This window comes from Panthera pardus, unplaced genomic scaffold (genome assembly GCF_024362965.1).
Source record: "Panthera pardus isolate Hobbes unplaced genomic scaffold, ASM2436296v1 HiC_scaffold_26, whole genome shotgun sequence".
Lineage (NCBI taxonomy): Eukaryota > Metazoa > Chordata > Mammalia > Carnivora > Felidae > Panthera > Panthera pardus.
Window position 1 is genome coordinate 27,647,002 of NW_026526832.1, and position 15,181 is coordinate 27,662,182.

At 39.5% G+C, this 15,181-nt stretch overlaps 1 protein-coding gene across 1 annotated transcript in view; it reads left to right on the top strand.

Moving 5' to 3' along the window:
• Positions 1 to 14,969, top strand: part of SMC6 (structural maintenance of chromosomes 6) — a 78,714-nt gene extending 63,745 nt beyond the window's left edge. Inside the window, exons 23-27 of the mRNA XM_053891136.1 lie at positions 3,213 to 3,338; positions 6,843 to 6,948; positions 9,664 to 9,816; positions 13,516 to 13,613; positions 14,461 to 14,969. Coding sequence (XP_053747111.1) covers positions 3,213 to 3,338; positions 6,843 to 6,948; positions 9,664 to 9,816; positions 13,516 to 13,613; positions 14,461 to 14,575 — 598 coding nt within the window. The 3' untranslated portion in view covers positions 14,576 to 14,969. The remainder of the gene's footprint in view (positions 1 to 3,212; positions 3,339 to 6,842; positions 6,949 to 9,663; positions 9,817 to 13,515; positions 13,614 to 14,460) is intronic.
• The last annotated feature ends 212 nt before the right edge of the window (positions 14,970 to 15,181 follow it).

Consider the following 15,181-nt stretch of genomic DNA (forward strand, 5'->3'; position numbering starts at 1 on the left):
CTGGTAAGAATGGAGGCTCTACTATAGTTAAAGCACAGTTTCTCAAGCAAGAGTACCTTGGTCTGAACTGTAATTCTACTACCTACGTATGTTACTTTTGTAAATTACCTAATCTCTCTGAATCTTCATTTTCTCATCTGTAATGTGTAACGTATGTGTACTTACAGTTATAGGGTTGCTATAAAGATTAAATGAGTTAGTCCATGATAAAACAATATGTAGGGTTCCTAAAATGTTAGATGTGATTATGATTAAAGTTTTTCTGAAAAGTGTTAAGGCAGTTTGTCAGATACCTTCAAAAATTTCAATTTGGCCAAGTAATTTTGTTATAATCCAAAATCAGAAAAGCATTTTGTGCTGAGGTATGTTTATTGTAGCGTCATTTATAAAGCTGAAAAATTAGGAGTTGTGTACAACTATAGGATGCTGATTGAATTATGGAGAAAATTACAGCTATTACACTTTATGAAGAGCTTTTCCTAATACAGTAGTTCAGGAACAGGAGTGATCTCAATCCTGTTTTCAAAAACAGTGGGAAACAATGGGAAGAAACACAAAAATGGAAGTTTTTCTTTAAAATAGTACCTCACATGTTTGGTTTTTAAAGTATAATCTCCAGTTTAGTTTTTTCCAGAAAACAGTTTCTCTTCAGTCCTTAAGTACTTGGCTCCTCATGTGGGCCGTGCGGGAGGTCGTGGGGCAGTACCCGCGGGCCCAAATCGGGGTGGGGGTGCTCAGCCCTGAGGGGCCTCAGGAGAACGGCGCCAGGCTCCCTTGCTGTGAATGGCCCAGCTCCCGCAGGACGCGGTTTCACACACCGCTCACGAAGCATGCAGGCGTCCAAGACACTGGCTTCGGAAATGTCCCCGATGGCAGTGGCCCCTGCTTTGTTCTGAGTAACCACCTTCTTCCTGGCCTTGTCCCAGGGTGCAGCAGATAGGTAGCAGGCAGCCGCGGCCCTGTGTGACATGACCATGATTAAGTCCTTCTCCTCTTGCTCATCTTGGAAGCCTTGGACTTGAGAGAGTGTTACCTCGCATGTTTTAAGTACAGTGTAAAGGAGAGGCCATGATAGGTGTTGACTTCCTCTCTGGTCTCATCATCTGCAGCACTTTTCTCTCTTTTTATCTTGATAAATTAATGTATTAAATATGCTTTCGTTGTTTACGGAAGTGCAAAGTGGTGTATGTTATTTTCATTCTTGCCAGATAGAAGAGGTAGCACACTAAATAAACAAACTGTTTTACAAATTGCTTTCTTTAATGTATGTTTTGGAGACTTTTTTTTTATCAGTACATAGGCATTTTCTTATTGCTTTTTATAATTACATGGTATTTAATCATCTCCTGATGGGTAGTTGAAGTCTAATCTGCTGTTATAAATGGTGGCACACATGTGTCTTATTGTGTAGTCAGGATGTTTTAACAGGATTAACTCCATGTTGGAAGATTCCACCCCCCCACACCCGCCCCCTGGACTGTGCGTGTTTGCACTTCCATCGGCCATTGGCATTGGCGGTGTATCTGAGGCTGGTTTCCCCTCAGCGTAAACAGTGTGTGACAACCTTTGGTTCTTTTTGCTGACAGGTAGATTTCCTTAAGAAAAGAATATAGCTCAATGTAATTTTAATTTCCATTTCACTTATATTGAGTCTGAACATCTATTTATGTCTTAAGGACCATTTATTTATATCTTTTTCTGTGAACTTTTTATGTATTTTCATTTTTCTGTGATTTTTTTTTGGTGTGAAGATTGTATTTTACCTCTTTCTGAAGGGCTGTGTAGCCGTTTGAAATTCTGTTTCTCTTATAATTGCTTCCTTAAGAATGGCCATGTGGAGTAATGTTTGGTTTTTGCATGTTCAGAACTGTTTGTCTGTAGCTTTTGAATTTGAAGGATAGTTCAGCCTGATAGAAAATTCTTTTTCTCCTGAGTATCTGTTTCTGATGAGTCAGAGTCCGTGATCCTTTTCTTGGTGTACGCTGTGGTTTTTTTAATCTGTAGGTTTATCTTATTTCTTAAAATTTCTTAGTTTGTATTTTACTTTTAAATAGTTTCTGTTCTCTTGTTTACTTGTCTTTGTTTAGGCCTTTGTTGCACAGGTGTTGCATGTCCTTTGTCTTCTCTAGTTATTTTGTCTGACCATGTTATCTTTTTTCCCCAGTTTTTTGCTTTTCTCTTTCCCGATCTCTGTGTCTGTCAGTGTTTTCTGCATTTGTCTCTTGTCTCTTGTCTCCGTGTGGCATCTTCTCACTTTGTCTTCATGTCCCCTGCCCCATCGTGGCTTCTGCAGGTTCCTGCTTACCGCCTCCTCTTAACCCGCTTATCACCTTCTTTTGTTTACCTGTCTGTTCTCTGAGTGATTTGTCTATTGCAGTTCTTTTATTTCTGCTTTGGGGCATCCCTTCCTGGTAGCACTTACCTCATATTCTGTTTTGTTTTAATTCATGATTTTCGATTATAGCTTTTGTCTGCTTTGTAACCACGTTGTACTAATGTGCTTTCTTTGTTGGGAGTGTCCTCTGCTCTTTCCCAAGCCTTTTTTCTATAAATATCTGCATGTGGATTCTGTGCTTGTGCCTTTTTTGTTAGTCATTTTTTACTTGGATTTTCCTGGACTGAGCATCTGAACGAACGTGGGGTGGGTAGCTGTGGAGCCTTGGCCAGGCCTTTCAGACTTGGTCAGGACCCGTCCCTCCCCTGCTGTAGCAGTGAGCGGGCACGCTCTGTGATAGCACTGCTGAGTGGCCATGCCTTCTCTGCCTCTTTGACCTTGTCTTATTCAGACTGGGCTTGGCAGATGCTAACACTCACCCTGTGTTCTCTGTTCCTGCACTGCCATCTGTCACTAAGGGAAACATTTCTTGCCTTCCAGTGTGATCACTTCACTTTTAGAAGGTGTATATTTGCTGGCATTTTCTAAGATCTGCCACTCTGGGCCCCAGCTGGGCACTTCCCTCACTTACTTCCTCTGCTTTCTGCAAGGCCTGGACTTTTCTCCTGCCCAGCCCTGCTAACAGCTCTTCCACTTTAGGGCAGCACATGCTCATTCTGGGGGTGTATTGTGCCTGGAGACGGGATACCTGCAATCGCTGATCCCCTGGGCATCCCTGCACTCTCCCTTCCTCCCATTAAATATATCTGAGATTTTTACTTTTCTTTGTGATTCTTTGAATGGCATTTATTGACTTAATATTTTGTTCATAAAATAGGCTGTACCAAGAAGCAAGAGAAACCTATCTTGATCTGGATAATAAAGTAAGGACTTTAAAAAGATTTATTAAATTGCTGGAAGAAATAATGACTCATAGATACAAAACATATCAACAATTTAGACGGTAGGTGCATTTAAAAATATTACCACGTATATAATTTTGTACTTTCATTTTCACATTGTCCTTTATAAATAAAATTCAGTTGAAAGAACTTTATACAATCCAGTTAAAGAAGAAACTGCAGTGCTTCCTGTATTGATTGATACATAGGGTCTTATGATTTAATCAGAATTCTGGCTTAGAAGGGATTTGCGTGGTGGGCTTATCCACTTTTTCCACTATTAGATCCCTTTACTAGATAACTCGAGATGGCTTGTTCAGTCACTGCTTACGTAGGTCCTTTGAATAGGAGCTCACTGGCTTTGAAACAGCCTCTTTTACTTTTGGACACTGTATGTTCTTAAGGGATACAAGTTTTGATGGGACCTGTTGAGGCAGTATCTCAGTTTACGATCTGATTGAATGATGTGGCTCCATGGATGTAGAATCTGTTTTGTTTACTGCTGTGTCTCCAGGACCTACTACTGTGCCTGAAATATAATAGGAAGTTGATAACATATTGGTTCAAAGAATGAACACAGGATCAGAGAAATGTATGTACTACCTAGAAATATTCATACTCTCAGGGATAGATTGCCCCCCCCCCCAAAAAAAAATTCAAAAACAACAGAAATAAATCAGAGGATAGGTTGTAGGAAGGGATGGCTCTTGACCTACTGGTATCCAAGGCAGTCCTAGTCTTTTTCCACTTAACCTCTGTTTTCCCCAATGGTATTCCCTCAGTGACCTGCTTTTTACCAGTCTTTATACCCAAACTCCATAATCCTGAGACTATAGAATTAACAGAGTGCTTTTTTTGTTTTTTAAGTTTATTTCTTTATTTTGGGAGAAAGAGAGAAAGAGCAGCAGAGAGAGGGAGAGAGAGAATCCCAAGCAGGGTCTGCACTGTCATCACAGAGCCCGACGCAGGGCTCGATTTCATGAGCCACAAGACCATGACCGGGGCCGAAATCAAGAGTCAGATGCTCAACTGGCAGAGCCACCCAGCCAGCCCCATGAGACTATAGAATTAAAGAAATACATCTAGTTCTAGTGCATATGAGGAAACTCAGATAATTCCATAAAGAGAAATAGGCTTTGCACGTTTGGCCCGTGTTCCTTAACTAAACTGTAGGTTAGTTTTTGAAATGTGTGCTTCAGGTTTTTTTTTTTATATTTTTTTTAATGTTTATTTTTGAGAGAGAGAAAGAGAGAGAGAGAGTCAGAGCGTGAGTGGAGGAGGGGCAGAGAGAGAGGGAGACACAGAATCCAAAGCAGGCTGCGGACTCTGAGCTGTCAGCACAGAGCCCGACGCGGGGCTTGAACTCACCAACCGAGAGATCGTGACCTGAGCCGAAGTCAGACGCTTAACCGACTGAGCCACCCAGGCGCCCCTGAGATGTGTGCTTCAGTTTTGTAAGCATGTTATTAGGACTTCAATTCTGTAGGATTTATCTTTATCTTTGTGAGGCTGCTTGTAAGTTCCATTGAGTGGGACCAGAGCAGCCTTTAGTCGAGGGCCAGCTCTTTCCTACCCGTGAGGCAGCGCCCTTCGGAGTCCTCCACTGCAGCGTACCTTGTGAGGAAGGAAGCTTCTGCCTGTGGGAGCGTGAACTGTTCTGGCTCTGGGCAGTCTGCGGGGATCACTTCTGCTGCTTTGGGGTGTTGCTTGCTCCAACCTCACATACGTAGGGAGAGTTGTCAGCTTGACACTAGTGCGCCCTCTGTCCACCCTGTGTCTAGCCTCTGCAGTTCTCCCTGTGCTGCACTCTCTAGGCTTTAAGAACCCGAGTGCCTTGGCCTCCCCAGACTCCCAGCTCCATCTTCTCAAACAGGGAAAGCTCTGGGCTCCGCCTAGGTTTCCGCCCCCCTTCACTCTTTCTGTAAGTAGTGACTTGGGACATCTAGAAGGCCCAATTCATTTGCTTCCCATATTTTAGACATCATTTTGACTGGAATTGCCTGCACTATCTGATGTCCAGTCTGAAGACTTATTTCATTTATTTTGTACAATGTTTTGGTTGTTTCAGGCTAAGTAAATCCAGTGCCTACTTCTGCCTCTTTTCCGGTAGCAGTAGGATTTGTTTTTGTGTTGTATTTAAAATATTTTCTGGGGGGCGCCTGGGTGGCTCAATCGATTGAGTGTCCGACCTTGGCTCAGGTCGTGATCTCGCAGTTCGTGAGTTCAAGCCCCGTGTCAGGCTCTGTGCCAGTAGCTCAGAGCCTGGAGCCTGCTTCGGCTTCTGTGTCTCCCGCTCTCTCTGCCCCTCCCCCACTCACGTTCTGTCTCTCCTCTCAAAAATAAATAAACATTTAAAAAATAAAATAAAATATTTTCTGTAAAAGTATTCGTCTTACAGTCTATTACCTTGATATGTTTCCTCACCACCAAAATGGCACCAAATGGCAAGAACCTTGCCATTTTATGAGGACAATCTCTCTTAGACATCCCATGATGAATATCAGTAGTGAAAGAAAGAAATGTCAACACAACATTCTGAAAACCAGCTAGCAGTCATTGCTGTGTCACAAAAGAAAACTCAAGCTATCGGTATTTTCTGGGATGGAGATTTAATGTAGTTTAGGAAGGGAATTAGGAGAGATAATAATAAACTGATAGTTACTCTGAAGAAGCAAGCCTTAGACTCATTAAGGAGCAGAGTTGTTAAGAAAAATACCAAGTTTCCTTTCATCTAGATCTTATTTTCTAAATACCATTCCCTCCTTGGAGAAATGGCTGATTCCAGAGCTGGGCAGGGAAGGTAAACGTGAGCCTCTTGCTACGCCAGAAAGTAAGGAGGTGCTTGGAAGAAACATAGAGTCATGATAAAAGAATGTAGGAAGCAGCCTGAAGAGGCTCCCACTGGCGAAACCTGGGCCTGCCTGTTTGAGGGCAAGAATATGGTAATCCAGAGAATAAAATAAGAATCTGTGACTCCATCCCGATGAATGGAAAAGTGAATAAGTAAATAAATAATTGAGAAAGAAGGGAAAAGTTTTCCTTACAGTGGAATGTCATGTGATTAATGGAGTCTGCATTGTGCCAGGCTGTGGGTAAAGTATTATAGGTACAGAATGATTGAGCCCTTTTTTTGTCACCATAAAGTTAAGAGGAGATAAGCACATGGATAGGCCATTTATTTATTATCTTAACACTACTAGAGTTTAATCTCTCGAGGGCAAGATTCATGTCTTCTGTATTAGGGTGATATCTCATGTAAATTGCTTGAATGATTGATATATTCATATGGACTCGCTGACCTATATTAAATGTGGGATAACATCTTTATTCATTTTATGATGTTTGTTTATTGTAAAAGGAAATGAAGTGGTAAAAATGTGGAGACACAAATAAAACATAAAGATGGGGGGGAAAAATCTTAGAATCCTACCTATTAAATGGGCATCCAGTGTTAACATTTCGGCATATCCCTCTCTGGTCTTACATGCTAGTTTAAAGATCATGCTGAATATACAGTTTTTATATCTTTATATTCTTTTTAATGTGCCCCATTTCTTTATTCCAAGATGTTTGACTTTACGATGCAAATTATACTTTGACAACTTACTATCTCAGCGGGCCTATTGCGGGAAAATGAATTTTGACCATAAGAATGAAACTCTTAGCATATCAGTAAGTATCTTAACTCTTTGTATGCTAATCGTTAGAATTAGCTGCTGCATTTCTTTTGATAATACATTAATAGTTTTAATCTATTATCTTTGGAAAACAAAAGAACTTACTTTTAAGGCTGGTGTTTGCCAGAGTGTTGAAAATTAAACTGATCACTAGCTAATGCTGCCATTGTAGCGTTAGGTACATCCCCCCTGAAAACCACTATGAAGATAATTAGGAAATTTATTTTCAGTGACAAAGGTTTACCCTCTTTCCACTCCACAGGTTTCTTTTTAAAACTCATACAGCATTTTAAATTATGTGGGATATTATAGAAAGTCCATATTCTCTGGAAGCCACTATAAGGAATCCAAGAAAGGATTTCTCAGAAGAATGTTCTACCCCATGTAATTGTCTGCACTTACTTATTTCTGAATGCGTCCGTAGATCTAGCCTCAGTTGGATAAGCAAAGCCACCGTATTCAACTTTGTGGGGTCTGTGTTTGTGGATCCTTCATAGTTGCACGCATTGAAAGAGGAAGTATGGGATATTGCATTAAAAATTGTGTGGCCAAGTCAAGAGCAACCAAATAATTGGGGCAAAATTTTTAAGTAATTGCTTACTGCTCTTAGTTGCCATAAATTTGTACTTCATTTTTAAAAAAAATTATACTTCATTTTATACTTAGGATAAATAATAATTTACAGTACATGTATATAAGACTCATCTAAATTTTTAAAGAATAATAATAATTAAGAGAAAGAATGACTGTGCATTTAAAAATGGTCAAAAGGCTTAAATAGAAGCTTCATAGAGTATCCAAATGGTGAATAAGTACATGAAAAAGTGTCCAATATAGTTTTTCATCAGAAAAATACAAATTGATATCATAAACAATGACTGTCCTGCTGCTAGCAGTGCGACTAAAACTCAACGCCGATCATATATTGTGTTGGTGAGACTGTGGGCTTGGAACCCTCATGCCTGGCTAGTGGGAGTATAATTTGATAGAACTAATTTGGAAACCTGTCTCACAGTGTCTGTGAAAGCAATTCCACTCGTCAGAACTCTTCTAAAACTGATAAACTTCGTCTGATTGAATGGTGATGATTAAAGTCAGAATAGTTGTTACCTTTTGGATTTCATAGTGCCTGGGAGAGAGCACCGGGGATCTGCTGAGAAGGTAGAAATGCTCTAGGTCTTGATCTGAGTAATGACGCAGGTAATTGAGCAGAAAACTTAAGCTTTATGTTCCTTACTGTATATGAATTAGACTCTAATAAAAATGAAAAAGAGAAAATATTAGGAGTGTTTGGATAATTTATCCCCAGAGCTAATTGTGCAGGACAACTGAAGCTATTCCTTCTGCATCATCATCCCTGTTATTCAAAAGAATATTACTGTTTTAAGAATCCTTAAATTCTCTAGTCTTCATTTTATAAATAAGGAAACTAAAACCTAATTAGTAATGGATCAGGGGTAAAATTTAGATCTCCACAATTAGTCTAGGGCTTCGTTTATTAGATTGATGTAAAATGCAGTTTGGGAGCAAAAGACAGTATCTAGTTACTTACTTCTTGCTTTTATGTGGGGTATTTTGTTTGGTTGGGTGGGTTTGGTTTTTTACTACTTAGTTGCTTTTTCATTTGGATTTTTACAGATTCAGACTTATGGATAATAAATGTGAAATGTCAGTGTGTGTAACTTCAGAATGTTTTTATAACCCTTTGATAGGAATGCTACTTGAGAGGTGATTTTTCAAACAGTGGAAGAGAAAGTATGTGAAGCTACAGGTCTGCTAAAGCACATGATAAAACTTTATGATAGAAAACCTGATGGTGCTCTGCTTTTTTACCTTGTGGGTATGGTATATATGTATGTCTGGAATTCTATCCAAATGAAAATAGAATTCCTTCTAACTTTTTTTTTAATGTTTATTTTTGAGAGAGATTGAGACAGTGCAAGCCAGGGAGGGTCAGAGAGAGAGGGAGACATAGAATCTGAAGCAGGCTCCAGGCTCTGAGCTGCAGCAGAGAGCCCGACGCAGGGCTCGAACCCACAAACAGTGAGATCATGACCTGAGGTGAAGTCGGCTGCTTAACCAACTGAGCCACCCAGGCACCCCTCTAATGTTATTTTATACTGTCTTCCCAGCGTACTGTGTAAAAGAGTTTGTTTTTAATTTTATTAATTGCTTTTTTTATTGTCCCCATTTGAATCTCTTTTGGAAGAGATTTTATGTTTCAATCATTGCTGCTTTTCTTCTTTGGCCAGTGTGAGCCTCTAAGTTGGTCCTGTTGCCTTTCTGACATTCAGTAATTACTTTTAAAGAGGCTTAACCACTAGATGTCACTGTAATTCAAGTAATGTAAGATTATCTTGGCACTTAGAAATGTTGGAAAAAAGAAATAAAGAAAACAATCTCATTCACAAGACCGATAACAATAAAATATTTAGGAATAAATTTAAGGAAGTGAAAGATCTATACACTGAAAACTACAAGACATTGATGAAGGAAATTGAAGAAGACACTAATAAGTGGGAAGGTATCCCACAGTCATGGATCAGAATTAATATTGTTAAGTAGATGTCACATCACTAAATGATTTTATTCTTTTTTTCTTTTTCTTTTTTTTTACTATAAATTCATTCTTTCTAATTCTAGCCAATGTTTTTTGTAAAGACTTTAGTTGACTTTTGCTGTACTTTGTTTCTTTGTTAATTCTTGGCAGGTTCAGCCTGGAGAGGGAAACAGGGCTGCTTTCAATGACATGAGAGCCTTATCTGGAGGAGAACGTTCTTTTTCCACAGTTTGCTTCATTCTTTCTCTGTGGTCCATTGCTGAGTCTCCTTTCAGATGCTTGGATGAATTTGATGTCTATATGGTAGTGTGAAATTTTGAATTCTGTAATCTTTGTTGTTGGAAATGTGTATTGTGAAAGGAAGCAATGTTTTGTTTAGTTTTACCCACAGAAGGGATCCTGCCTGACACTTCAGTCCGTGATAGGTGGTAGGAAGGAACAAAGAGTTTTAGTGTTCTCCCTGCTGCCCTAGAGACCCCATCCAGGCCGTCAGCGTCTTCCCTAGTTTATTTCCATCTTCCGTTTTAACACAGAGTTACAAGCAATTCCTTGTTTGGACGAACGGCAGCCACTGCTGATTTTCTCCCTTTCTTCACAGCTACACTTTTTGGAAGAGCAATAGATATAACACAAGGGGCAGGAACATTTGACTTCGAAATTAAAAACCTAGGATTAAGACTTAACTTACCCGAAGGACTTGAGGCAAACTATTTATCCTTTTGGGGGGTCTCAATTTCTTCATGTATAAAATGATATTACTCATCTTTCCTACCTCAGAGGGTTATGGTGAGACTCCAGTGAGGTCTTCCGTGCAAATGCACTTACAAAGGTGGAGGCACGGAGTAGGCCCTCCCAAACCGGCTGTTAACCGGCCTCTGTATGGTTCCTGGCTCATTCTCTCTAAACCCACTATAATCTGGGTTTAGACTACAGTACTCTAGCAAAACTTGTTTAGCAAAGATCACAAATGAACTTTTAGTATTATTTTAATTCTTTGAAGGAGTTGACACCACAGACCTATCCTGCATCTCTTATAATGTGCATTCTGGCCAGCTTCTGCTCTCCTCTTTCCTGGTTCTGGTGTGTTCCAAGCTGCTGTTCTCCTGAAATGTGTGAGGTCCTCTTTGTCTGTTTTTGATACTGTTGTTGATTTTCCTGGATACCATACCCTGCGTACGTCTTCACGCTACATCCCCCCCCAATCCCCCCCCCCCCCCACACACACACAAACACACTCTAACTGCCACCAACACTACCACTTACATTTGGATACCAGCAAATCTGAGTGTCTCATCCTGGCCCCTCTCTCGCACTCCAGACCCATATGCCCAACAGTTTCGATGTCATCTGGCATGACCACGCCTCACACTCAGCAAGTCTTCCACTCAGAGCCTCTTCCTTTTCCTGAATCCCCTACCTTGATTGGTGGCCAATAGCCATTACCCGCCCAGTCACCTTGCTAGGATACCTTTGATGTATCTGTGATCCTCCCTTCCTTTTCATTTGCCCGTCACAGTCACATCTGACCTTTCGAGTCTCTGCTCCTTCCTGTTACTTGTCCCTGTCTCCTCACCCCCTGCCTGTCATAACTGCCTCCTGTACAGACGCCCAGACTTTAATCTTGCTTCTTCCTTGGTTCCTCCCTCACTGTTTTGCCAGGTTTATATTTCTAAAATGAATCCGATCATGGTCACTCACTTGTTTGGAACTCTGGTGGTGAATTATCTGGGATAAAGGTTTAGTTCTTTGGGTATCTGTGAGACCCTTCCTGATGGAGTATCTACCCACTTTGTGGCTTTCCTAACTACTTACGATTTTTAAACACTGCGCCTCTGCGTGTTGTGCCCCCCTTTGTCTACTCACCTTTCAAGGCTTGGTTTGGATGTCACCTTTATGTCACCTTTGTGAACACCAGGCAGAATTAGGAACCTCTCAGAACTCCTTTGCCACCACCCTACACCAATTCACACTGTTATTTTTATTTTTTATATTATAGAATATATTATTATGTAATTTGTACTATATACATTTACTATTACATAGATTTTTATACATTTTCATTCTGTTGCCATCTCCTATTCTCATGTCTGAATCTTCTACCAAATTATACCTTTTTTGGAAGTTACCAACTATGGCTTGATCATATTTCTACCTGTCTGATGCCTGGCCCATAAGTATTTAGAAATGCTCATTCATGGAGCATTTTAATCCTGTTTAATCCTTCAGTGTCATTTTTTCCCCCGTGATAACATTGCTGCGATTGCTTAGAAATTCTTCTGAGAATTGGCTTCAGAGCTAAGTCACAAATCGCAGAAGATGAGTGTTCTTTCCATGCAGTGATTTTGTCCAAAATGCCATTTTGCAGCCTTATGTCTTATCTTATTTGTCAAATTTAATTCTGTTCTTTCTCTTTTAGAAACTTAGTGGTTCTTTTTTAAAAAAATTTTTAGTGTTTATTTATTCTTGAGAGAGAGAAAGAGACAGAGCACAAACAGGGGAGGGGCAGAGAGAGAGATGGAGGCACAGAATCCAAAGCAGGCTCCAGGCTCCAGGCTCTGAGTTGTCAGCACAGAGCCCTACGTGGGGCTTGAACCCATGAACTGTGAGATCATGACCTGAGCCAAAGCCAGACGCTTAACTAACTGAGCCACCCAGGCGCCCCTGGAAACTTAGAGGTTCTTAATCAAAATGGCATTTTGCCCCATTGGACCTATTCAGAAAAATGTACCTAAGTCCTGAAAACCAATTAGAAGCAAATGCATACATTTTGGTGGTTTGGCGGCTTTGTTATCAAATGATAGGCCTCCGCAGGGCAGTGTTTTGAAAGGAAAGCATTCTACTTGAACAAGCTCTCGTTATTTTTGTTAACTTTAAGTTAGGTTGCTTTACAGATATGCCTGAGGGAAGAATTTATATAATACAAGCCATTGAGCTATGCAACCAGGATGTTAGTAACCTGTCTGCCTCCAAAACAGTGTGTTCTTTTTTTTAAATTATTTTTTAATGTTTATTTATTTTTGAAAAGAGTGAGAGACACAGAACACAAGCAGGGGACGGGCAGAGAGAGAGGGAGACAAAGAATCCAAAGCAGGCTCCAGGCTCTGAGCTATCAGCACTGAGGCTGACGCGGGGCTCGAACCCACAAACCGCAAGATCGTGACCCGAGCCAAAGTCAAACACTTAACCGCCCCCCCAGGCGCTCCCCAAACAGTGTGTTCTTAACCACCATGCTGTACTGCCACATAAATTTTCAAATAGACCGTTAAAAATATATGCCTATAATAACATTTGTTTATGTTTTCAACTTTTCAGGAATTTTCAAGGTAGGGAGCAGTACTTTGATTTTTTTCTTTCTCTGATAATTGAACTCAGAAAATGTAAGCACACAGTTTAATTTAGTTTCAAAACCTGTTATAATGAAAAAAAATTAATTAATTAAAAAAGCCCTGTTATAATGAAGCATTATTTTTCTATACACTGGTATGCTATTTAACTTAAAGATTGAATGGAGGAATTGGTTTGTAAATTTACATTGGTTCAAATTGTACACATTGTAGAAGGTGGTGGGGCAGGGTCAGAGGTTTTAAAACACCTTAATCATTGAGGGACATTTTGACAGAATTAGTAACTTCATAGCTGGTCATTTTTTATGTTGTTCTCCTGAGGTATTAATTATTATTACTGTACAAATTAGATTCATTTTGTAACATTTAGTTGTGTCTTTGGGATATTTGTTGATTATTTTAATTGCTAAATATATTTGAGGGAGGGAGCTATATTTACTAAAACAATCTGACTATAGAAATTGCCTGGAAGAGACAGGTATTGTTATTTTCCACTCATAGTTTTGGATATTATCTTTCCCTGTAAGAATAGTTTGGCATCATCAATAAGGTAGTAGATGATCCCTGGATAAAAATGCAGGAGTTGGTATCAGCCAGCAGAATGCTGCTTTTGCAGGAACGTGATTAATGCAGCAGGGACCCTAACTTTCTTCCCTAGGACATGGTTAACCGGAGAATTGCAATGGATATGATACTCAAGATGGCGGACTCCCAGCGTTTCAGACAGTTCATCTTGCTTACCCCTCAAAGCATGAGGTAACTTCTCAAAAATTCTTCTGTGAATATATACAGCAAGATATAAAAGGGGAAAATAAATCTCTTATAATCTAAATTTTTAAAGTGCAAACACACAAATCACCAATATTAAGAAATAAATCAGTTCCTATGTCAGGAGATCTAAGATAATTTTTCCTTTTTAGGTACTTAAAATTGTGTTTTTATTATCTCCCTTCCATAACAAAACCAAGTTGATTGAAATATGAGTACTGACTTGTTATTATTTCCATTTTGACTCTGTTCCTTTGTGATTATCATGACCAACTAATAAAGTAATTTAATTTTACTAATTCTGTTTAGACTAAAGACACGATTCAGGATTTCCCTAGTCTTGGCTCTTTTCCCGGTGACTTACGGCTACCAGTCTTTCTAAATAAGGAGCTCTCCCCTGCTGGCAGTCGGCATGGTGTCGCTTAGAGTTGATACTCTGCCTCTAAAGCGGTCACTTGGTCCTAGGGAGATTTAAGTTTGTGATTGGGAATTTTCAGGTAGACAAGATTTAAGTTTGTGACTGGGAATTTTCAGGTAGACAGAATTTCCTGGCAAGACAAGAAGAACAAGAGTTAGAAAGAGCTGGTATATAAATCTCATTTTCTTTTTCTTCTAAACTGAAAGCCCCTGGCATTTAGCAGGAAGTTAATTTTTAAAAATGAAAACAAATTATTTCTTGATTGCAAATTATATTTCTCCTAGAACTCCTGATATTCAACATATCCCACATTAGCAGATAGGGTAGATTTGTGTTTTCATGAGGTAGGAGTAGAATTTGTTTTAATGTGAAAAAAATTTCCTAGACGTTTTGAATAATTAATTTTACTTCCTCTAGTTCACTTCCATCTAGTAAACTGATTAGAATTCTTCGGATGTCTGACCCTGAAAGAGGACAGACTACGTTGCCTTTCCGACCTGTGACGCATGAGGAGGAAGAAGACCGGAGCTGATCTGTAGCTGCTGGTGCCACGGGCTGCATCGTCACGTGGAAGATTTGTAAAGGGAAACAGTTCAGGAGTCTGTGATGAAATAAAATGAAACTGAAGATATTCCGAAATAAGAGAAGCTCCTTTATACATCCGGCCCGAATAAAGTATGTAAATAAATCTAGAAAGCCTACTACAACCAGCAATTTAAAATTACTGTTACTTTACTTTGAGAAAATTAATTTCATAGTACTGGTTTTAAATCTTTTTTTTTTTAAGTTTTTTTTTTAACCATCTACTTTTATAGATTGTTTTTCAGAAGTAAAATTTTGTACATATGTACATGTACATATCTGTTTAGTTTGGGTTCATTTCTATGGTATTTTGTAAGAATTAAAATAAAAGTTTGAGCACCTGATTATATTTAGTTTTGTTTTCCCGAATATCACATTCTCATCGCAGGTGGTGCGCAGGTGGTCTGGGGACGGGGACCAGTTTACAGTGGATTTATTGTCTGTCTGTGCTTATTAATGATGAGGGGCCTGCACAGGAGTATAAAGCTTTGGTCAGAATCCCTGTACAGGTCACTTTGTATCATTAGAGATACAGCTATAGATTTGAGCTGTACTT